Consider the following 24,121-nt stretch of genomic DNA (forward strand, 5'->3'; position numbering starts at 1 on the left):
ATTTTCCTTATGTTATCTTTCTAGCTCATTATCTAGTATATACAGGCTCACTAAACATTTGTTGAATAAAGAAGCATTTTTTGGTGATCATATTGTAGTATTGAGCAGGTGTCATGTGTGCTGTTGGGTCAAACCAAAAATGCCTTTCCAGTATCTGCCCCCTCATCCTTTGGGTGGGTTGATTTGAGGTTTGTGCTCTTCCTGTCAAAAGGATATCCCAAAGCCCCCTGTGGAGATTATAGTGGCCTAGTTCCCTTAAATCTTTTCTGGAACAAGGTAGCTTATAAACATACACATAGTAAAATTAGCTAGCGCCTTTCACCTCTGTAGAAATGAAATAACTAAGAGACTGCTCTGTTTCTAGTTATTGTACTTTTTTTTTTTTTTTTTTTGTGGTACGCAGGCCTCTCACTGTTGTGGCCTCTCCCGTTGTGGAGCACAGGCTCTGGACACGCAGGCTCGGTGGCCATGGCTCACGGGCCTAGCCGCTCCACGGCATGTGGGATCTTCCCGGACCAGGGCACAAACCCGTGTCCCCTGCATCGGCAGGTGGACTCTCAACCACTGCGTCACCAGGGAAGCCCCTAGTTATTGTACATTTTATATACTTAGCAAGGATGGGACCATGACTAAGATGATTCTTAACCTTGTGGTAGCTGTAACTTGATATCAGAGCAAAAGAGATGAAGACTTGTGAAGAAAGGTCCTGGCAATAAAATTGTTAACATGGTTCATACTATCTTACTTATTTTAGAACAATAACAAGGATCTTGGCAAGATATTCCTTTTTTTTTTTTTCTCCTCTTGGCACAAACACAGGTTTGGATAAATGCCATGCATTTAAGCTACCATTATATGAATTCTTATCTTGGTTTATTCTATTTCCTTAGCTGCCATTTTGTAGTTACAGAAACATTACTGAACTCTTTCAACATTCTTAGCAACCAAGAGTCATAGCCCTGTTTTTGTTTTGTTTCATTTGGGGGTGGCAAGCATATCTTTTCATACTTGTCTGAGAGATTTTTTTCTGATCTTATCATTGCTTATTTTCATATTTTGCTACACTGTAAAGAACTGTAATTTCAGTTTTTAAAAAATCCAGTTTTAGATGTTGCTTTGTTAAATAAGGTATTTAGATAGAATGCTGTGTACTGAAGAATGGAAGTGAATAACCATTTTTTAAGACATTATGTTATTTCAAATAAATACAAATATTAAAAGTTATAAGTCAGAGCTTTTAGAACATATTTCAAGGAGAGGAAAAGTAAAATTAGATCAGTACAGGAGTACTCATCCTAATCTTTTCAGAGCTGTAATTATACAGATTAGCACTTTATCAACATGAGTAGGTAAAAATCAGAATCATGTAGGGAGCTTTTTCAAAAATATCCATGCCTAGTCAGTGTTCATTTTCTGAGTTTAGGAATCACTGATATAGGGCTTCCCTGGTGGGGCAATGCTTAAGAATCTACCTGCCAATGCATGGGACATGGGTTCAAGCCCTGGTCCAGGAAGATCCCACACGCTGCGGAGCAACTAAGCCCATGTGCCACAACTACCGAGCCTGCGCTCTAGAGCCCGTGAGCCACAGCTACTGAAACCCGCACGCCTAGAGCCTGTGCTCCTCAACAAGAGAAGTCACCACAATGAGAAGCCCGCACACCGCAACGAAGAGTAGCCCCCGCTCGCCACAACTAGAGAAAGCCCGTGCGCAGCAACAAAGACCCAACTCAGCCATAAATGAATGAATGAATGAATGAATTTTAAAAAAAGAATCACTGATATAGATACTTGGAACTTTATGGTTTTCCAGTCCTCCTGGGTTGTTTGTTTTGGAAAACTCTCTGTGTCTCTCTCACGTACACATGCAAGAAATTCCAGAGAAAATAAGAATAACTAATTAACATGTGTCTATTGCGTTTACTGTATACCAGTTGCTTTATATATGTTAAATCATTTTATCAGAATGAGACTGAAATTTCTATAAAGAATAATCCATGATTTTTAAAAAAACATATCAGAAGAAAGATGATCATAATAAAATGGTGTACTAATTTTGTTAACAGATGGTTTTGGATAAAAGCAGTATCAAATTTACACATTTCCCTACCCTCTGCAAACACACGCGCGCGCACACACACACACACACACACACACACACACACAATACCTATACGTCGAGTAAAAGCTGAACATTTCACTCATCCTGCAAGACATTGAGGGCACAAATCACATTAACCATTATAATGGAGATCTATTTATCAGCATCTCTTAGTAATTATGATTTGTAACTTAAATCTAATTTATATGAGACTAATTTAAATTAACACACATGTTTAGAAATGCATTTTCTGTTAATATGGAATCAGTCAAGCAGTTTGCTAATTATGTATTTCCCAGAGAACAGCTGATTTTAACTAAGAAGCACAAGCATTGTCTGGCTGAATGCGTTTAAGGTGCAACCCACATCATAAAATTTACCCATTTAAAGTGTACAGTTCAATGGTTTTTAGTACATTCACAGAGTTGTATAACTATCACCATAATCTTAAGTTTAGAACATTTTTATCATCCCGAAAGGAAACGCTGTACCTATGAATAGTCTCCATTCCTCACTCTATTCTCCAGCCCCAGAAAACCGCTAATCAACTTTCTGTCTCTAAATTTGCCTATTCTGGACATTTCAAATAAATGGAATCATACAGTATGTATTTATGACTGACTTCCTTCACTTAGCCTAGCGTTTGGGAGTTTCATCTGTGTTTTAGCCTGTTTCAGTGTTTCATTCCTTTTTATGGATGAATAATATTTCATTGTATGGAAACACACACTTTGTTTCTCCATTTATCAGTTGATGGACATTTGGATTGTTTCCACTTTTTAGCTATTATGAATAATGCTGCTGTGAACACTTGTGTACAGTTTGCTATGTATACCTACTAGTGGAATTGCTGGGTCATTTAGTAACTATTTTTTAACAATTTGAAGAACTGCCAAATTGTTTTCCAAAGTGGCTGCACGATTTTACATTCCCACCAGCAATGTATTAGGGTTCCGATTTCTCCACATCCTGGCCTACTCTTGTCTGTCGTTTTGATTATAGCCATCTTAGTAGGTGTGAAGTGATAACATACTTTGTGGTTTTGATTTGCATTTCCCTAATGACTAATGGTATTGAGCATTTTTTCATGTGCTCTTAGACATCTTATATCTTCTTTGGATAAATGTCTCTTCAAATCCTTTGCCTATTTTTAAATTGGGATGTCTTTTTATTACTGATTTTTGTCAGTTAATCAAAATATTTGATTTATTATTGATAAACACTTTTTATAGAGTCTAGATGTGTTTCTTATCAAATATATGATTTGAAATTTTTCTTCTCTCATTCTGTAGCTTGTCTTTTCATTTTCTTGGTGGTATCATTGTCCCACAAAATTATAGATTTTGATATAGTTCAATTTATGTATTTTTCTCTTTTGTTGTTTGTAATTTTTTTTGTTTTACAATAACCTTTTAAATTTTATTTATTTATTTATTTTGGATGCATTGGGTCTTTATTCCTGCACACAGGCAGGGTCTACTCTTTTCATTGCGGTGTGTGGGCTTCTCATTGCAGTGGCTTCTCTTGTTGTGGAGCGTGGGCTCTAGGTGCACAGGCTTCAGTAGTTGTGGCACACGGGCTTAGTTGCTCCATAGCATGTGGGATCTTCCTGGAGCAGAGATCGAACCTGTGTCCCCTGCACTGGCAGGCGGATTCTTTTTATTTTTTATTTAGTTTTTTGGTTTTTTTTGTTGTTGTTGTTTTGGGTTTTTTAAACATCTTTATTGGAGTATAGTTGCTTTACAATGGTATGTTAGTTTCTGCTTTATAACAAAGTGAATCAGTTATACATATACATATATTCCCATCTCTCTTCCCTCTTGCGTCTCCCTCCCTCCCACCCTTCCTATCCCACCCCTTAGGTGGTCACAAAGCACCGAGCTGATCTCCCTATGCTATGCAGCTGCTTCCCACTAGCTATCTATTTTACGTTTGGTAGTGTATATATGTCTGTGCCACTCTCTCACTTTGTCCCAGCTTACCCTTCCCCCTCCCAATATCCTCAAGTCCATTCTCCAGTAGGTCTGTGTCTTTATTCCCATCTTGCTCCTAGGTTCTTCATGACCTTTTTTTTTTTTCTTAGATTCCATATATATGTGTTAGCATACAGTATTTGTTTTTATCTTTCTGACTTACTTCAGTGTGTATGACAGACTCTAGGTCCATCCACCTCACTACAAGTAACTCAATTTTGTTTCTTTTTGTGGCTGAGTAATATTTCATTGTATATATGTGCCACATATTCTTTATCTATTCGTCTGTTGATGGACACTTAGGTTGCTTCCATGTCCTGGCTATTGTAAATAGAGCTGGCAGGTGGATTCTTAACCACTCTGCCACCAGGGAAGTCCTGTTGTTTGTAATTTTGTTGTTATATCTAAGAAATCATTCCCTAACTCAAGGCCATGGATATTTACTCTTAGGGTTTTTTTTTCTCAGTTATAGTTTTAGCTCTTACATTTAGGTCTGTAATTCATTTTGAATTAATATTTGTGTATGGTATGAAATATAGGGGTCCAACTTCAACTTCTTTTGCATATAGCTATCCAACTGTCCAAGCACTATTTGTTGAAAAGACAACTCTTGCTCAATCGAATTGTCTTGGTATCTTTGTAGAAATTCAATTGACCATAAATATGAGTTTATTTCTGGGTTCTCAATTCTATTTCATTGATGTAAATGTCATTCCGTGTACACCATAACACTATCTCGATTACAGTAACTTTGTATTTAGGTTTTTTAAAAAATTATTTATTTATTTTTGGCTGCGTTGGGTCTTCGTTGCTGCGTGCAGGCTTTGTCTAGTTGTGGTGAGCGGGGCCTACTCTTGGTTGCGGTGCGTGGGCTTCTCATCGTGGTGGCTTCTTTTGTTGCCGAGCATGGGCTGTAGGCGCGCAAGCTTCAGGAGTTGTGGCTTGCGGGCTCTAGAGCGCAGGCTCAGTAGTTGTGGCACATGGGCTTAGTTGCTCCACGGCACGTGGGATCTTCCCGGACCAGAGATTGAACCCGTGTCCCCTGCACTGGCAGGTGGACACTGGGTCACCAGTGAAGTCTTGTATTAAGTTTTGAAATTGGGAAGTGTGAGTCGTTCAGCTGTTCTTTTTCAAGATTGTTTGGCTATACTGGGTCTCTTGGATTTCCGCATGAATTTTAGAATCACCTTGTCACTTTCTGCAAATAGCTGAGATTTGTTTAAGGGGTTAAGTCTATAAAGAGTTTGAGGAGAACCGTACTGTATTCATAATAGAACAGTACTGTATTCATAATACTAAACTTAAGTTCTGCCTATTTTATCCTTTCTTACAAAAGTAATCTTCTTTGCTTTTAATTTTCTATAACAAGATTTTATATATACGCATTGAAGTATAATTCTTACAGTGTATTCATGTTTAATCATGAAGAAATATGAAGTGATTACTTTTTGTAGTGTTAAAAACATAATACTGTATAAGCTAAATACCTCTGCAACAAAAATCTCTACATACAGAGAAATTATAAAGAGTATCAGAAGAGGTACCGAATTATTTCACAGCTGTATAAATAGAGCAAACTTCTGTGTCACAGCATTTCCATAAGCCCTTGGAAATTTTGTTTTGCTTTGTTGTTTTTTCTGATGAGATCCATTTTGTATTTGTAAGTATTAGCAAAAGTTTATGTATGGGGAAAAATTAGATAAGAATAATGCCTCGGGACTTCCCCGGTGGCGCAGTGGTTAAGACTCCACACCCCTAGTGCAGGGACCCTGGGTTCGATCTCTGGCCAGGGAACTAGATCCCACATGCATGCTGCAACTAAGAGTTTGCATGCCACAACTAAGGAGCTGGTGAGCTGCAACTAAGGAGCCTGCCTGCCGCAACTAAGACCTGGTGCAACCAAACAAATAAACATTAAAAAAAAAAAAAGAAAGAAAGAACATGCTGATGGGGGATTGGAACTCCCTTCTGCAAAAAAAAAAAAGAAAAAGAATAATGTCTCTATGGACTGTGGATGAGGATTACAAAAATAAACATTTTAGATTTTTATAGCACTTTAGATTCCATTGGTCCCTAGAATAAGACATAGGCAGCTTTTTGATAGTTTATATAGTTTTGTTTACTAAGTGAATACCATAATCCAATGTTTCTTGACCTTGGCTGCTATGCATTAGAATTCCTAGAGAGCTTTTGAAAATCCAGATGTCCCATACAGCACATCAGACCAGTTAAATCAGAATCTCTGGGGGTGGGACTTGGACATCAGAATTTATTAAAATTTTCCAGGTGAATCCATTGTGCAGCCAACATTAGCCACGGAGATAGACACCTGAAAGTGCTGGTAAGATTTTGCTCAGGAAAACGTAATTATCCTGAAATGGCAATTAAAGGCATGCCATCTGAATTGTATGCCGCTTTGTTATATCAGCCACTGTGAAAAGTATTAAGGAATTATCAGAATGTAATGATTTGGATTTGCCTTCATCTGTGAACTAATGATAAAAGGTTATCTAATAATCACCAGAACTCCAAAGTTTGGTACTAAGAAGGTCAGTTACGTTCCACCATATAGATAAGCATTTGTTTGAGTTGAAAAGTCCACTGCTAAAGAGTTAAGTTTGAAAGCCACCAGTTTATTGGAAAAATTACTGGGTTGAGAGTTTGGAACCTGTGTTCTAGTGCTAACTCTGCTGTGTAACTTTGAACCAGGGTATTTATATTATACTTTATACAATGAAGTAGTTGAGCTAGAGGTGATCACCAGATTATTTATTCAACTAATTGGATTGCCTGCTGTGAGCTAGGAAATGTAAGGATGGAACAGAACATTGAAAAGCTCACAGAGGACAGACAAACATGCAAAATGAGTAAGTGTAGCCACAGTGAAATGTTCAGGGAATTAAGGGAGCACAGAAGTGTACTTCATCTGGTTCAGCATTGGGACAAATGTGGTAGTTTTCTATTTAACAACCATTCACAAAATTCCTTCTTCCTTACTGGCAGAATCCATCTCTGAAATAGACTGAAAAGGCCAGATGCTTGCTTTTCAAGCTACCCTTGCAGGTGGGGCATGGACATGTGACCTGGTGCTGGTCAGCGAGACCAGAGAAGAAATCTATCGGACAGTTTTCCTTATAAAAGTCAGCAGTTGAGAAAGTGCCCTTCCTTCCTGCCCTGACCTTGCCGCATGAGGATGTGATACGTAGTATTACAATGGTCATCTTGAGACTAATGGCCTGAGAACAGAGGCTTCCATGCTAGTTATAGACAAAGAGAAAAACAGACCCTGGATCTTTGACGTCAACATTGAGCTGCTGAACCAACCCTTCAGCCACCTACCTGTGGAGTTATTAAGTGAGATAAAAAATACTTATTGTTGGGCTTCCCTGGTGGCGCAGTGGTTGAGAGTCCGCCTGCCGATGCAGGGGATATGGGTTCGTGCCCCGGTCCGGGAAGATCCCACATGCCGCGGAGCGGCTGGGCCCATGAGCCATGGCCGCTGAGCCTGCGCGTCCGGAGCCTGTGCTCCGCAACGGGAGAGGCCACAGCAGTGAGAGGCCTGCGTACCACAAAAAAAAAAAACCCCAAAACAAAAAAACTTATTGTTTAAACCCATGCCGCTTTGACAGTGATCTGTGAATCAGCAGTATCAGCATCACCTGGGAGGCTGGTTAGAAATACAGATTCTTAGAGCTCATGTTAGACCTGCTACATCAGAATCTGCACTTTAATAAGATCACTAGGTAGATGACATGCACATTAAAGCTTGAGAAGCACCAGTTTAAACCACTTTAAATTGGGTATTTTGTTATATGCAGTTAAAAGCATCCTTACTAATATAAATACATTGTAGACTGGCCAAGTGCCATTTTTTAAATAAGAAAATACTTGCCTAGAAAGACTTCTGATTCAGATGTAGGAAGTTGCAAGAGACCTCTTATTCTCACCAAAACAAGCAATATAAGCTACATTAATCATAGTTAAAAAAAAAATCAGAAAGCTTGAAGACACAAATCTTAGTGGCTCCAGAAAGTGGCAAGCCCTCCATAAGAGAGGTGATCCAAAAAAGAAAAAGGTGATCCATTCTGCGTTCTTTCCTGACTGAAATATAGGGAAAAGGAGGAAACTACCATAGAGAGGAGTAAGGAGAAGTCAGCCTAACTTTTAAACTTTTAATGGCTGTGTATGGGTCGGCATGGTAGATTAGAAATTAGAGAATCCCTAGAGCAGCACCGTCCACTGGAACTTTATGCCATGATGGGAATATTCAGTATCTGCGCTAACCAGTATCGTAGCTACTAGCCAAATGCGGCTAGTGTGACTGAGAAACTGAATTTTAAATTTTAACTAATTTAAACTTAAATAGTCACATACCGTATTGAACATATCATATTGAACAGTGCAGCTCTAGAGATAGGGTGAGACTGCACTACCCTCCAGTTCTTTGCTTCAGGCCTTCATTTAGTGCGAGGGATACTACTCCAAGAACTGAGGCAGTGAAGCAGAGCTGAGAGAAAACTCCTGAGGCATAGGTTTTTAGCTCGGAAGATTGAGAGAGAGACAGGAGAGCTGCGAGAAATCCCTTTCAGGCCATCTCCCACTTCACAAAGTGTAGAGCAGACAACATAAGCATCGGGCTGAAAGATCTGCCAAGGCCCCAAAAGTGGGAAAGTGGGGGGTGGAACTGGAAAACAGAGCTCCTAGAAATCTGGCAGCCAGGACTACACATCAGGAGCAATGTGGCTACTTTACAGTTCAAAACAGTAGGCAGTGGCTGCTCAGACCTCCAGAACCTCACCAGAGTTCTAATCCTAGGCCTTGCTGAAGATTAAGTCCTGATCCTGTCCTCAAAATGTTTGAAGCCAAAAAAAAAAAAAAAAATGTTTGAAGCCAGTGAGGAAATGAATCAAACTAACATTGCAACAAAAAGCCCAGATTCAGCTCAACTGTAGAGCATGTTACTTCAGCACTGACCTGAGTGGCACATTCCTTTCTAGGAATAAATGTCGTTTGCTTTAGTCTCTGCTATACTTTTATACAAAAATGCCCAATACGAAGTCAGAGATCTTAAAACAAATGTGGCCTATAGTCAAGAAAAGTAAACAGTCAATAGAAGACCAGAGATGACCCAAGTATTGGTGTTATCAGTCAGGAACTTTATAATAAAAATCTCAGAAAATCTGGTGGACAAGGCATGTGTGAAGAGATGAAGAATTTTGGCAGAGAGATGGAAGCTAATTTTTTTTAACAAGAACCAAGTGGAAATAATAAAAAAAGAAATATAATATCAGAAATTAAATCTTTTAGATGGGCTTAGCTGAAAATACCGGACCAGCTTTGGTCAGATTCCTGGGAGCAATCTGTATTGTGGAAGGATTTCTTATGAGTTACACTGATATTTACCTTGAACAAGAATTGTACAACATTCACTACACTGATTATTAAGCCCACAAATATTTCTTTTGTTAGAACACTACATAGATTCATCAGGTCACATATTCTCACACATTTTCCTGGTAATTTTCTGATAGAAAAGAAAATAATTGGAGGTTGTGTGAATCCACACATAGGCCTTCCTAGATCACTTAGTTAGGATTTTCACCTGTCTCAGGGGGGAAACCAGAGTCAATCTTGGTAACAGTCCCACCACGTGTAAGTACCTCTTGTTTGGTTGGCTTGTGCTGCAGCTATATCATCATTTTCCATTCCCTTCATGTTTTCAGTTTTGCATTGAACATATGGTAATAAAATATGATTTTCACATAATAAATACTGTAGGTTTCTAGAATAACTAGTTCCTTAACAGGTAACCTTGTTAGTGTCATAGAGGCTTAGAAGAACAGTGACAGAAAGGTTCAGACTACCACTCAGGACATACAGGAATTTCTTTGCAATTAGAACTTGAATTTCTGGAATTAGAATTGCCTCTGCCATCCCCCAAGGGACTGTAGCAGTTCCTTGCTTAAGAATAAGAAAATGAATTCTGTTTTTTCCTTAATTTATAGATTTTTTTTGTTCATTTATTTTTTGATTTAGTATTTGTAGAATAACTCATAATTACTCCAAAAAGAGCCTATTTTTACTTTCACAAATGGGAAAATTTCTCGGTTCATTTCTTTCTCTTGTTCCAACTTATATGGCCAAAGTGTTGTCTTAGAAACTTATAAATACATACCGAAGATGAAACAAAATTATTGTAGATGTTAATCTTGACCTTTTACTTCAGCTTCAGCTGCACATACTTCTAATAATTTTTGTAAGAATAAAATGGTGAGTTACTAGCAGTAGTAATGAAACTAACAAACTGCTTTATTTTACAGGGAAAATATTTATCCCTAAGCAGAAACCTGTACAGACTTTTACAGAAGAAAAAGTATCTCTTGATCCAGAACTAGAAGAAGCTTTGACAAGTGCTTCTGATACAGAATTGTGTGATCTCGCAGGTATCTCCTAAAAAATTAATTTGTGAATGGTGTAGAGGGGAGGAAAATACCAGCACACGCCTTATACACACTATACAAATGCTTGCTTTGCCCAGCAGAGCGCTGTTGAATAAGTAACTGTACATTTGGCTTTGTTTTTTACACTATAAATCTGACATAAAGGATTTAGTTTCTTTAAATTCTCTTAATGGTGAAATTTTTATATTAATGGAATTTATTGATTATTGGATGTCTTTTCCCATGTTGCCATCTTTGAAAGTCTTTATAAAAATCTTTCATCAGCTGGTGCCCAGCTAGAAGCTGTCTCCAGGGTCTACTGCTATCCCATTTTATTAGAAGACCCAGAAACGGGTAACTGGAAATTAGATAAAATAGTCATAGTCATAGATAAAATAGTCCTGAGCTATATTCACCACTTTCCCAACTTTTCTGAAGATATATGGAACATTCCAAACCTCCCTGTGCTTTTCATCATTACCAGTTTCTTATCTGGACCAGTATCTGCCCCCAGCTGCCTCCACCCACACCCATTTTTCTAGATAGAAAAATATGACACATGGGGAGAGGTTAGTACCAAATAACTTTAAGAACTAACATGTTTGAAAGGAGCAATGATGGTTCTTTGGGAAGGACCCAGGGAAGGGACAGTCAAGGTGTGGTACCACAGCTAGAGCAGGTATCTTATTCCTTGGGGCGGGCTGAGGGCTAATGGATTTATAAATGGTACATTTATCAGAGTGGAATGGGCCAGAGGCATACTGTAGCTTCTGCCTTATTTGTGCAAAAGGCCATCAAAAACCAAATCTATTTCTCCTCCTACGTGTCATTTTTGAGGGATGCTACTTTAATCTTAAATATGAGAATTCAACAATACTTTTAGTATTCTACTCTTAGCTAAAATACAAATGTAAATTAATATGAGAGTTAAGGTTAAGTTGAAAAATCTGCCTTTTATCGCATTATGTTTGGAGAAACCCTCTGAGGATGAACAGCAACAATAGATCATTTCCATTTTCTCTCTTGGCCACCAGATGGAGCTAAGCATAGACTTAGGTTTAGGGTTAAGCTGGCTCCAGCCGTGTCTAAATTCAGAAATGTGGGGAGAAATTACAAGGGTATTGATAAGAAAGAGATTGTAGGTGGTTTTTAATCATGTTTTCTCTCTTTTTTTTTAAGCTATGAAATGTGTATTTAATTGAGTAGGAAAAAGCCCAGCGAGTGTTAAAATCGTTGATAGAAATTTGGGGGCATAAAATTAATTCTTTATGTTTAAAATTGATGGACATAAAAAAATAATTTTCTTTTTCTATATTTATAGCTATTCTTGGGATGCACAATTTGATAACGAATACACAGTTCTGCAATATAGTGGGAAGTAGTAATGGTGTCGACCAAGAACATTTTTCAAGTGAGTAATTATAATGCTTTGTGAATTCCAATCCTTTGTTAATTATGTTTTGTTTTCTCCATGTAATAGCTTCAGTATTTGCATACGAAATGTTATGCATATGTACTTGAAACCTAAGATTCCAGTTAGATGGTATTGACCTAGAAAACCATTGAGAATAGAATATTAAATATTTTATGCTTAATGTGTCAGCAAAGGTAATAGGAACTACTCTCACCTCACTAAATAATACTAATGGTAAACGCTATAAAAACTAGTCAAACTTGGCTTTTACTGATATTTTGTTTTCAGTGTTCCTGATTTTCAAGAAACCCCCAACAGTGCTGGCAAAGAAAGTATATTATGAAATCAGATTCAGGGGAAAGCAAAGAACTATTCAGCCCCTAAACCTTTTAGTCTGATGCAAAGTATTAAATAACATAAAGCAAAGCTTTTAAAAAAATTTATTTATAAGACATCTTAAAATCACCAAAGTTGGGCTTCCCTGGTGGCGCAGTGGTTGAGAGTCCGCCTGCCGATGCAGGGGACACGGGTTCGTGCCCCGGTCCGGGAAGATCCCATGTGCCGTGGAGCGGCTGGGCCCGTGAGCCATGGCCGCTGAGCCTGCGCATCCGGAGCCTGTTTCTCCGCAACGGGAGAAGCCGCAACAGTGAGAGGCCCATGAACCGCAAAAAAAAAAAATCACCAAAGTCATGCCTATTTTGTAATAAATTTAAACGAGACCTGAGGACACAAGGTAAGCAGTTGAAGTGTCTCTATTCACAGCCGTCATGCCTCCTACTCCCCGTACCCTACCTCCACCCCCTCCCTAACTGTTAACAATTGGGAATATATCCTTCCAGACTTTGTATTATGCTTATATAAACTTACATATGTATACGTACTATACACGAATTGTCTTTTCTTTTCTTACAAAATTGGGATCATACTAGAAATATTTCTTGTCCCTGAATTTTTCAATAATAATACTGTTGGCTGATTTTTTTGAATGCTTACCATGGGCCATGTTCTTCTGTGCACAGCTCTTGAATGTAAATTGTTCTCAATCCTCACAACAGTTCTACGAAACAAGTATTATTATTATCTTTAATATATGCCTTTGAAGGAGCTGAGGTTTTAAAATGATTAAGTAACTAGCTTCAATATCCCACGAAATCGGTGTTGAGGATTTTAATCCATGCTATATAGGATATCACTTAGCAATATATCACATTTCCTAGTTAGTACATACAGACTTACCTCATTCAAACATCTGTATAACATTCCATTTTATGAATGTTCTATAATTGGCCATTCCCCTATTTTTTTACTTTCTATTGTAGAAATGTTCAAGCATACATTATAGAAGAGTGAATAATATATCCATCGTCCAGCTTCAGCTGTTTTTCACATTATGCCAGCTGGGTTTCATCCACCGTCTGCCTCCCTCCCACCCCTTCTGCTCTTTTCCCTGGAATATTTTAAAGCAAATCCTGTTTGTTTGTATTACTTCACCCATAAATATTTCCATATGTGTCTCTCACAAAGGCTTTTCTTGTAACATAACCACAATGCCATTATCAAACTTAAAGATTACCATCAATTCCTTCATATCATCTAATACCCAGTCCATGTTCAGATTTCCCATTTTCTCTCAAAAACATCATTTCACAGCTGGTTTGTTCAAATCAGGATCAAGATAAGGGTCACATTTTGCATTTGGTTGTCGTTTGGTTTAAGTTCCTCTTAATTTCTTAACAGTTCTCCTCCTCAGCTTCTTTCCCACTTTCTTCATGGCATTTAGCCCTTGAAGAAACTGTGTTGTCATGTAGAATCTTCCACATTCTGGATTTGGCTGATTGCAACCTTGTGGTATCATTTTACTTGTTTCTCTCTACCTCCTGTGTTTCTGTAAACTGTTGTTTTCTAGAAGCTTGATCAAATTCAGGTGCAGTTTTTAATTTTTTTTGGCAAGAATGCTTCCTGGGTAATGATTGAATCACATTAGGAAGTATATCAAGTCTGGTCCTTCCTCTTTGGGGAATGTGTTAAGATTGATCAGTGGACTCAAATTTTGGCAACCTGATCCATCCAATTAAAGTTCCCCATGAACCTTTCTTAATGGTTTCCACATCCTGTTGACTGGATCCATTATTTCATTATAGAGCAAGGCTCTTTATACGCATTCTGCAGAGAACAAAAGGAATTTTTTGGTTGTAGAAAATTTAGAATTGAGGAAGAGCTCATTGAATTTTCCATTCAGTGAGGAAGATTTTCTCCAGTCCCCTTGATCTACCATGTTGAAGAAGACTGCCTTGCTGATCTTTCAACTGTCCTCAGGAAATTAATTTTCAGACTTTTGTCTGAACTGATCTCTTCAGGATGCTGTGTGTAGGAGGGTGTCTGTGTGTGTGTGTGTGATATTTGAAAAGAACAAGGTACTCTTAGAGGGAATTTATTGGATGAGTAAGCAATATACTTTGTCTTAAGGTGAGTTTTGCTCCTAAAAGCTAGAGGAGGGCAGCAGGGAATAACTAAGCCAGACTCACTGTGACCCTGTCAGTCTTTCCATGTCACTTGCTCTTAATGTTGTGGTCATTCTCGTCTTTAAGAATCTGATGCTCTAGGTGTTCTCCCCAGAAAATATATCCATAAAAGTTTATCTGTTATAGGTGTTCATGGACCTCCACACATACCTCAGAGCGCATTTACATCTCACTAGAGGGTTCAAGGCTTCTGGGTCCTCTTTCAGTTTTGAATAGCTGTATTCTGGCCATGTGTGTGGGTATAAATGGTGAAGGATTGGGCTGTAGGATGAAGGAGGGCAGGGAATTCCTGTCTCAGTAGTTCTTCTATGCACCATTACCTTTCTCTGTATCCCCATTCCCTGTTTCTACTCTTCTTCCTGATAAGAGTCCTCTGCCCTTTCCCATTGCATAGTCCTCCCCACAGGAGGAACAGGCAGTGTGTCCTTCTGTCAACTCACTCTTTGTGGAGGCTGTGTTTGTTCATGTCTCTGATTCTTACTGCCTTTGAATTAATTACTAGTCAAACCTCAGAGAAACTGATGAGTTGTTAGATTTTGTCATATGAGAACTTTATCTTGAACATTGCTAAAAATAAATGGGATCACCAGCTTGTGTCATCAACTATATTTTCATGGTAAAGATATCTTGTAATACACCGAGGCAAGAGGCAGTGAAAATACTCATTTTTGAAGGCTGATACACTGCAAACAAATTAAATGAATTATGTTTGGTATTTATATTCGGTAAAATTTTATTTCAGTGCTTTATGTGGGAGCACATAAAGGATCTTTTAGAAATTTGGGGAGGGCTTCCCTGGTGGCGCAGTTGTTGAGAGTCCACCTGCCGATGCAGGGGACGTGGGTTCGTGCCCTGGTCTGGGAAGATCCCACATGCCGCGGAGCGGCTGGGCCCGTGAGCCATGGCCGCTGAGCCTGTGCGTCCGGAGCCTGTGCTCCGCAACGGGAGAGGCCACAAGAGTGAGAGGCCCGCGTACCGCAAAAAAAAAAAAAAGAAATTTGGGGAAAGAAACTTATAAATTTGTTCTACTGAACATGTTTGTGTATGTGTGCTGTGTGTTTCCAAGTTAATATATGCATTCACTGTAATAGTATCAACCAGTTACACTCTTGCTCTTTTCATTTGTTGCTACAGATGTTGTAAAAGGTGAAAAGATTCTTCCAGTATTTGATGAGCCCCCAAATCCAACCAATGTTGAAGAGAGTTTACAGAGAATTAAAGAAAATGATGTTCGTCTTGTTGAAGTTAATTTGAATAACATAAAGGTAGGTGTGATAAGCAAACAAAAAGTTGTTTTGAATTGCTTTGAGTCAGTTGGATCTAGGATGAGAGCTGGGCAGTTTTGATACAGTCTAATCCTTTCTACTTAATAGTAAAGTTTTTACTTCTAGTAGTATACTAACACAGATTCCTTCGATTTTAGAAGTTAAAGTATTATAGTATTTTTCTGATTTACTTTTTAAAGGCTATCACATAGAAATATAAACTCTACAGACTGTCAGAGTATACCTCTCGGGCTTCCAAAGTACTGCCCACTTCTAGGAGCATTTTAGCCTTTCAGGTTTTGCTTTTTTAATCAGCTCTCTTGAGCTATAAGGTATATATAGTGAAATTCTCCCTTTCTAGTGTGCAGTTCTATGAGTTAAAGCAAATGGATACAGTTGTACAACTGCCACCACAGTCAGATGTAGAACAACATGTCACAATCCTGTGTCATCATTCCCTGCCACCAGGTCTAGCACCTGACAACCAGGGATCTGTTTCCTTTCCCTATCGTTCTGCCTTCTCCAGAATTTCATATAAATGGAACTATATAGTGTGTAGCCGTTGAGTCTGGTTTCTTTCACTTCGCACAGTACATTTGAGACTCGTCCATGCTGTTGTGTGTCTCAGTAGTTTGCTCCTTCGTGTTGTAGAGCAGCATTCCTTTGTCTGGATGTGCTGCAGTTTGTGTGTCCGTTCACCAGTTGATAGACATATGAGTTGCTTCCAGTTTGGGATGATTATAAATAAAGCCACTATACACATTCACATACAGGTTTTTGTGTGAATGTATGTTTTCATTTCTCTTGAGTAAACACCTAGAATTGGGCTTTGTGGGATCTCACTGGGATTTTTAAAATGCAGCTCTTCCTTGGAGTAAAGAAAGAAGAAATGAGTTAGGAGGGCACAGGGATAATTAATTACCAAAGAGTAAACTCAGATGATCTCAACGTATTAGCCATTGTATAATAGCTTCATTACAGATTCCTCATTTTAAATCTTAATATATCTGAATTGGAGGAAGGGAGAACATGTGGAAATTACAAGAACCTAGGGAATAAGACCTCTGTGCTCTTTTTGTGGGTGTTCCTTCCTGTGAGTGGAGGGGGAAAAGCCTTGGGGAAAGCTAATATCCCTAGTTGATCACTAGTCTTATTTTTAAAAAAAATTCAGTTCAATTCAGTGTATGTCTGTCTCTAAATCAATAGTAACAATCTGAAAATAGGCAGGCTACAGGAAATTGAAGTCTTGGTACCAAGGGGAAAGATCAGTGTCTCCTAAAACTATCTCTTTCCTCATTTCAAGAAATGTAGAGTTAATCTCTCTTAATACCTTGCAGCTTGAGTGACTGAAAACAGTATGTCATCTGCCTCAGGAATCATCATAAGTAGATTCCCACATCTTTCTCTTTGTAGAAAAGTGGATCCACTTTGAGTACTCAAGGGCTGACTTCTCATAATACAAATAATTAAAAAGAATTTCTTTAACCTCAAAGCTAGAGAAACAGTGATGTATGCTCTGCTCTATGCCAACAGTTTGTACCATAATAGAGAAATCAAAGAAGTAAGAAGGAGGCTGAGTTGTTTGTTTTCAGTTGTAGACCAGCGGTTGTATGTTACATAATTTCTGAATACATTTTAATGCAAAAAAGGAAGTACAGATGTATTTGATTAATGGACTGAATTTCCTGAAACCTAAAATGTAATAATGTTTCACATTTTTCTTTGTCTTTCAAGAATATCCCAATTCCAACCCTAAAAGATTTTGCAAAGGCTTTGGAAACCAACACACATGTGAAATATTTCAGTCTTGCAGCCACCCGAAGCAATGACCCCGTTGCTGTTGTAAGTAAGCTAACTACTAATACTATCGAAATTATGGCTGTGTAATACCAGGGCATGTTACAAAGGTGCTTAAACTGACTTTATGAACAAGATTTACTCTCTTTTAATTCAACTATACTTCAATAAAAAATAAATTTAAAAACTAAAATAATTTTTTAATGTAGTTTCAAAACTGTGTTTTAAGATCAACTGTTAGTAACCATGATGTGCAACAATCAATAAAAGCAAATATCAGTAAAAAAAAAAAAATTTACTCTTTTTCAATTGATGTTTACTATTAGGCAATACATTATTTACTGCCATTTTATGTTTACTTTTTTCGGTATTTCCTTTCTATGAAATTTTTTAAACATAAATGGAGTCATGCAGTGTAAGTTGTTCTGCAACTTAATTTTTCACTTAACCGTGTATCTCAGAGATCTTTTCATATCAACATATAAAGTTATACATCATTCTTTTAACACCTGCAGAGGGTTCCATTTATGGATGTATAGTGTTGAATTTTTATCAAATGCTTTTTCTGTGTCTGTTAAGGTGATCATGTGGTTTTATTCATGTGGTCCTTTATTCAGTTAATATGGTATATTACATTGATTAATTGTTTTAATAATTATTTTATTATTTATTTCATTTTTTATTTTTGGCTGCATTGGGTCTTCGTTGCTGTGCATGGGCTTTCTCTAGTTGTGGCGAGCGGGGGCTAGTCTTCAGTGCGGTGCGCAGGCTTCTATTGCAGTGGCTTCTCTTGTTGTGGAGCACGGGCTTTAGGCACGTGGGCTCAGTAGTTGCGGCTCGCGGGCTCTAGAACGCAGGCTCAGTAGTTGTGGCGCACAGGCTTAGTTGCTCTGCGGCATGTGGAATCTTCCTGGACCAGGGATCGAACCTGTGTCCCCTGCATTGGCAGGCGGAGTCTTAACCACTGCACCACCAGGGAAGTCCCACATTGATTAACTTTGTTTGTTTGTTTTGTTTTTGCGGTACACGGGCCTCTCACTGTTGTGGTCTCTCCCGCTGTGGAGCACAGGCTCCGGACGCGCAGGCTCAGCGGCCATGGCTCACGGGCCCAGCCGCTCCGCGGCATGTGGGATCTTCCCAGACCGGGGCACGAACCCGTGTCCCCTGCATCGGCAGGCGGACTCTCAACCGCTGCACCGCCAGGGAAGCCCCTGATTAATTTTTATATGTTAAATCAACGTTGCATTTCTGGGGTAAATCCCACTTGATCAGGGTATAAACCCTTTTCTTCTTGGCTTTGAGGATAGCACTTCCTTTGATTCTCCTCCTACCTCTCTGGTCCCTACACTGGTTCCTCCTCATCTCCCCAACATCTAAACATCTAAATGGCTCAGAGCTCAGTTCTAGTCCTTCTTCTTTTCTCTATCTGCACTCACTTTCTGGATGATCTCATTCTGTTTCATTGCTATATATTATCTATGCATGCTGATGACTCCCAATATTATTATCTCCAGTTCACACCTCTCCCCTCAACTCCAAACCCATGTCCAGCTACTGCTTAACAACTTTACTTGTATATCTAACAGATGTCTCAAACCCAAGTCCCAAACCAAACTCCTGACTTCCGTCCCATACCTGCCTCTCTCACACTCTTTCCTATCTCACTAAATGGCAACTTCATTCTTTCATTTGCTCAAGTCAAAAAAATAAAATAATAATAATGGAGTGATCCTTGACTTCCCTTTCTCACAACTTTAAATGTATATCCAGCTGTGTCTTCAAATATTTCCTGTATATCCAACCACGTCTCACCATTTTCACAGCTACCACCCTGGTCCAAGCCACTGACTTCTCTCACCTGGATTATCCTAATTGAGCTGCCTGCTTCATCTCTATACACAGCATCAGAAGTGACTCTTAAAACTTAAATGTTCTCATTCCTGTACTCAGAACCCTCCAGCAGTTCTCTGTCTCACTAAGTAAAAATCAGAATCTTTCAGTGGCCTAATGAGGCCTTACATGAGCAGACCTCATCTCCCCTCTTGCTGTTTCTTTCATTCTGCTCCAGCCACACATCCTCCTTGCTCTCCCTCAAACATGCCGTGCATGCTCCCAACTGAGAGCCTTTACACTTGTTCCTCCTGCCTAGAACTTTCTCCCTGAAGATATTCCACATAATTTTACTTCATCACTTAAATTATTTCAGTCCTTGCTCAGATGTCACCTTCCAGGTGAGGCCTTTCCTGACCCCCATATATAAAACAGCAACCCCACTCCTATCCCCAGCACTCCCCATCCACCCTGCTATGCCTTTTTTTCCTCCTCTATAGCCCTTTTTACCATCTGACATTACATTTTGCTTACTTACTATGTGGGCCCCCCACTAAAATGTAAGTTCCATTAGGTAGAGACTTGTATGTTTTATTTCTGAATTTATAGAACAGTACTTATCAAAAATAGGCCATTGTAATATTTTAATAAATGTGTGTACAGATGGATGGATAAGGGATTTGCTCCAAGTCACACAGCCAGTTGTTGCTATTAGAATGTTCAAGTGTGTAGATATCTGTCCCCAGTTCTTTCTAGTATCACTGCGCAGTATTGCCTTTTCTTTAACTTGACTTTAATTTTAAGCTTGATCTTACCCATATTCTCTGGAGTTTGGCCTTTCTTTTGACGCCTCTGCAGGGCTTTGTAAATAAACTCACACTCCTCTTCTTCCTCCTCCCCCCTCCCTTCTCTTTCACCTCTGCTCACTTACAGGCTTTGTTAATTAATCAGTATAGCACTTATTAAGCACTGGGTCACATCCCTAGCACTGCCATATCCTGTGAGAAATGTAATGGAAGCAGATGGAAAACATACCGTTCTTTGAATATTTAGTTAGCCCCTTCTCCATAGTTTTTGTGCTCTCTCAGTTCCAGTCATCTGTGATCTTTTCTGGCCTTCTGCCTTAGGCAGTCCTTTTGGTCCCTGCCTTGGAAATTAGTCCATAATTTACCCTCATTTGGGCTTCACAGTAACCCAGCTGCAGCAGGACGCAAGTAAGAAAAGATGTTCCAAAGAGAAATTGACGGGACTTCCCTGGCAGTCCAGCGGTTAAGACTCTGCGCTCCCACTGCAGAGGGGTGTGGGTTTGATCCCTGGTCAGGGAACTACGATCCTGAATGCTGTACAGTGCCGGCAAAGGGAAGTAAAAAAGCAAAGAGACATTGATGAAGTTACTCCTACACAGAGACTCAGAGAAAGTATGAGAGACGCAGGAGAAAGAAGCATGAAGTGGAAGTAGGAATGAATAGCGGTAGAGAATGTTACCGATGGGGAATTACACATGACAAAAAAAAAAATCTAAAGTCTGTGACCAAGTGCATGTGAAAACAGATACATGTGAGACCTGTGAGGTGTAGTGTGTCAAGCTAAAACAATCTAATACGAAACATTAAAGCAGTTGTATTGATTTGCATATTTCTTTCAGGCTTGTTCAGTGTTTATTTACTATGTGCTGTCAAACTGTAATCTCCAAATATTTTCTTTAATTTCCAGGCTTTTGCAGAGATGCTAAGAGTGAACAAAAATTTGAAGAGCTTAAATATGGAGTCCAACTTTATTACAGGAGCTGGGATTCTAGCACTGATTGATGCTTTGAGAGATAATGAAACCCTGGCTGAGCTGAAAATCGACAATCAGGTCGGTGATGTACAGCAGCAGCTTTGAGGAAACTACAGCCCACACTCTGTGCAGGGCTTGGGGACTCAGGAGGTGGGTGGGAGGAGGGCTTTCAGGGAACCCTTCGGAAGGTGGTCCTGAAAAGGGATGAGAGAACATTTGGGGCATCCAGAATATTAACTTAATGTATAGAAAGGTATACAAGCAACTCTCCCTGGTTGGTCTTAAGAGAATTTAGATGGCTGGCTGTTTTGAACTGGAATAATTCTTACAGGTGACAGTCCATCCTCAAATTTTTCAGCTCTTCAGTGGCAAGATCCACATAATAGAATTTTTGCATCTGTAGCATGTCAGTCCCAGACACAGTAGGTGAACAGAACAGGCTCGGTGAAAAACAGAAAACTCCAGTACCCAGGTTACCCAGAGACACATACTCCTATGCAGCCACATTCAGTGCTGACACTGTAAGATAATGCTGGGTCACCCATGCCAGACGCACTTTTCTTTAAAGAAGCAGAGAAATGTACATGTTAGAGGTGTTTCCATACAGAGTGGTAATGAACTAAAAATAAAACAACATTACACATTTGACTAAAACACTTCAGTCTATTTTATTTGAAAAATAACTTCAGTTATTTTAAAAAAATATGTGGTAAATGACTCCCTTAATCCTTCAAAGTAAGTACATTTTGTAGATTATGAAGGTAGAAAGAAGAGTTATATCTTAAAATTTAACCAGAATGCTATTTAATCAATGTTTCCAGTTTTTTTATTGAGATATAATTCACTTACCATAAAATTTACTCTTTTAAAGTATACAATTAAATGCTTTTTAGTATATTCATAGAGTTGTGCAACCATCACCACTGTCTAACTCCAGAACATTTTCATCGCCCCAAAAAGAAACTCCACACCCATCAGCAGTCACTTCCTAGTCGCCCTTCCCACCAACCCCTGGCAACCACGAATCTACTTTCTGTCTCTGTGCATTTGCCTATTTTGGACAGTTCATATCAGTGGAGTTATGTAATACGTGACCTTTTGTGTCTTCCTTCTTTCACTTAGCAAAATGTTAAGGAGGTTTATTCATGTTGTAGCATATATCAGTACCTGTTCGTTTTTATGGCTGAATAATCTATTATACTTGGGTTGTTTCCACTTTTCGAATTGTACAGATATGCTGCTGTGAACATTCATGTACAGATTCTTATATGAATATATGTTTTCACTTCTCATGGGTATATATCTAGGAGTGGAAATGCTGAGTCATATGGTAACTCTGTGTTTAACCTTTTGAGAAATAGCTGAATTGTTTTCCATAACAGTTGTACCATTTTACATTCCTGCCAGCATGCCTAAAGCTCCCAATTTTTCCATATCTTTGCTAACACTTACTATCGTCTGTCTTTTTTTTTTTTGCGGTACGCGGCCTCTCACTGTTGTGGCCTCTCCCGTTGCGGAGCACAGGCTCCGGACGCGCAGGCTCAGCAGCCATGGCTCACGGGCCCAGCCGCTCCGTGGCATGTGGGATCCTCCCGGACCGGGGCACGAACCCGTGTCCCCTGCATCGGCAGGCGGACTCTCAACCACTGCACCACCAGGGAAGCCCCTATTGTCTGTCTTTTTGATTATAGTCATCCTAGTGGGTATGAAGTGGTTTCTCACTGTAATAATCCACATTTTTTTGATGTCTGTATGATCATACACTAAACTTACATTTTTGTTTCTCTTATGTATGGTGTAAGACTTGGGAAAATTTTTAAGGAATCAGCATGTACCTGAAAAAGTATTTTGATCTAGCTCATTAATACTATTCTTTATTTTCAATTATTCCAGAGGCAGCAGTTGGGGACGGCTGTAGAATTGGAAATGGCCAAGATGCTTGAGGAAAATACCAATATCCTTAAATTTGGGTATCAGTTTACGCAGCAGGGACCCCGAACCAGGGCAGCTAATGCTATAACAAAAAATAATGACTTAGGTAAGACATATTCGGTGTGAAACTGAATTTCTGAATTGTATCATTAAGCTAATGTATTGGAGGGACTTTTTTTAAAATACATTTTTACACAGGAAGATTATTTGGCTTTTGTTTCTAAAATCCACACAGTCCTTTATAATACTCACTGAATTATAGTTCAGTTTAAATGAGGTTGTAGTGATTATAGGTTAGTGGGTGACAACCTATTTCACAGCTTTTAGTGAAATAGTTTTCTACAACAAACATTATAAAAAATGCTTCCCTAAAAAATATTTTGTTCTCAATTACAAGTCACCTCTTGGAGTTAGTAAAACAAAGATTTCAATGTTATAGGAAAGTTTTGCCCTTTTGATCAAAGGCCTAGATAGAAATTCAGTTTTATATGGTAAAATATAAAATAATTATAGTTTTTTAAAAAAAATTATTTATTATCCATTTGGTTGCTTCGGGTCTCAGTTGCAGCAGGAGGGCTCCTTAGCTGCGGCTTGCTGGCCTCCCAGCTCCCAGTTGCAGCACGAGGGCTCCTTGGTTGAGGCAAGCGGGCTCCCCAGTTGCGGCTTGTGGGCTCCCCAGCTGCAGCTCGCTGGTTCCTTGGTTGTGGCATGCGAACTCCTAGCTGCAGCATGCATGTGGGATCCACTTCCCAGACCAGTGATTGAACCCGGGCCCCCTGCATTGGGAGCGTGGAGTCCCAAGCACTGCGCCACCAGGGAAGTCCCTAAAATAGTTTTAACCTGAGTTTTAAGTTTGGTGTTTGTCATTGAAATACTTTAAAAAATGCATTTAGACAAGAATTAAAATAATACTTCTTAAACCGAGTCACATTTCACCGTTATGCAGTTCTTTCAGGCTTTGGCCATATTTGAGTTTGCAGTGTTTTAAAGATTTCTGGAGCAGAACTACAGCCTCATTCCTTTAATCCAGATCACTGTGAAAAGTATTAGTTCAAACCCTTTCTGTCC

The 24,121-nt window shown here is 39.0% G+C and overlaps 1 protein-coding gene across 2 annotated transcripts in view; it reads left to right on the forward strand.

The window, feature by feature from the left end:
* TMOD3 (tropomodulin 3) overlaps positions 1 to 24,121 on the forward strand; it is an 84,901-nt gene that overhangs the window by 53,887 nt on the left and 6,893 nt on the right. For both annotated transcript variants that reach the window (XM_067747211.1, XM_067747204.1), the window contains 6 exons: positions 10,395 to 10,517; positions 11,836 to 11,925; positions 15,585 to 15,715; positions 17,450 to 17,557; positions 21,056 to 21,199; positions 23,015 to 23,159. In XM_067747211.1, the coding sequence (XP_067603312.1) occupies positions 10,395 to 10,517; positions 11,836 to 11,925; positions 15,585 to 15,715; positions 17,450 to 17,557; positions 21,056 to 21,199; positions 23,015 to 23,159 (741 nt within the window). The remainder of the gene's footprint in view (positions 1 to 10,394; positions 10,518 to 11,835; positions 11,926 to 15,584; positions 15,716 to 17,449; positions 17,558 to 21,055; positions 21,200 to 23,014; positions 23,160 to 24,121) is intronic.

Source organism: Pseudorca crassidens, chromosome 1 (assembly GCF_039906515.1).
Source record: "Pseudorca crassidens isolate mPseCra1 chromosome 1, mPseCra1.hap1, whole genome shotgun sequence".
Classification (NCBI taxonomy): domain Eukaryota; kingdom Metazoa; phylum Chordata; class Mammalia; order Artiodactyla; family Delphinidae; genus Pseudorca; species Pseudorca crassidens.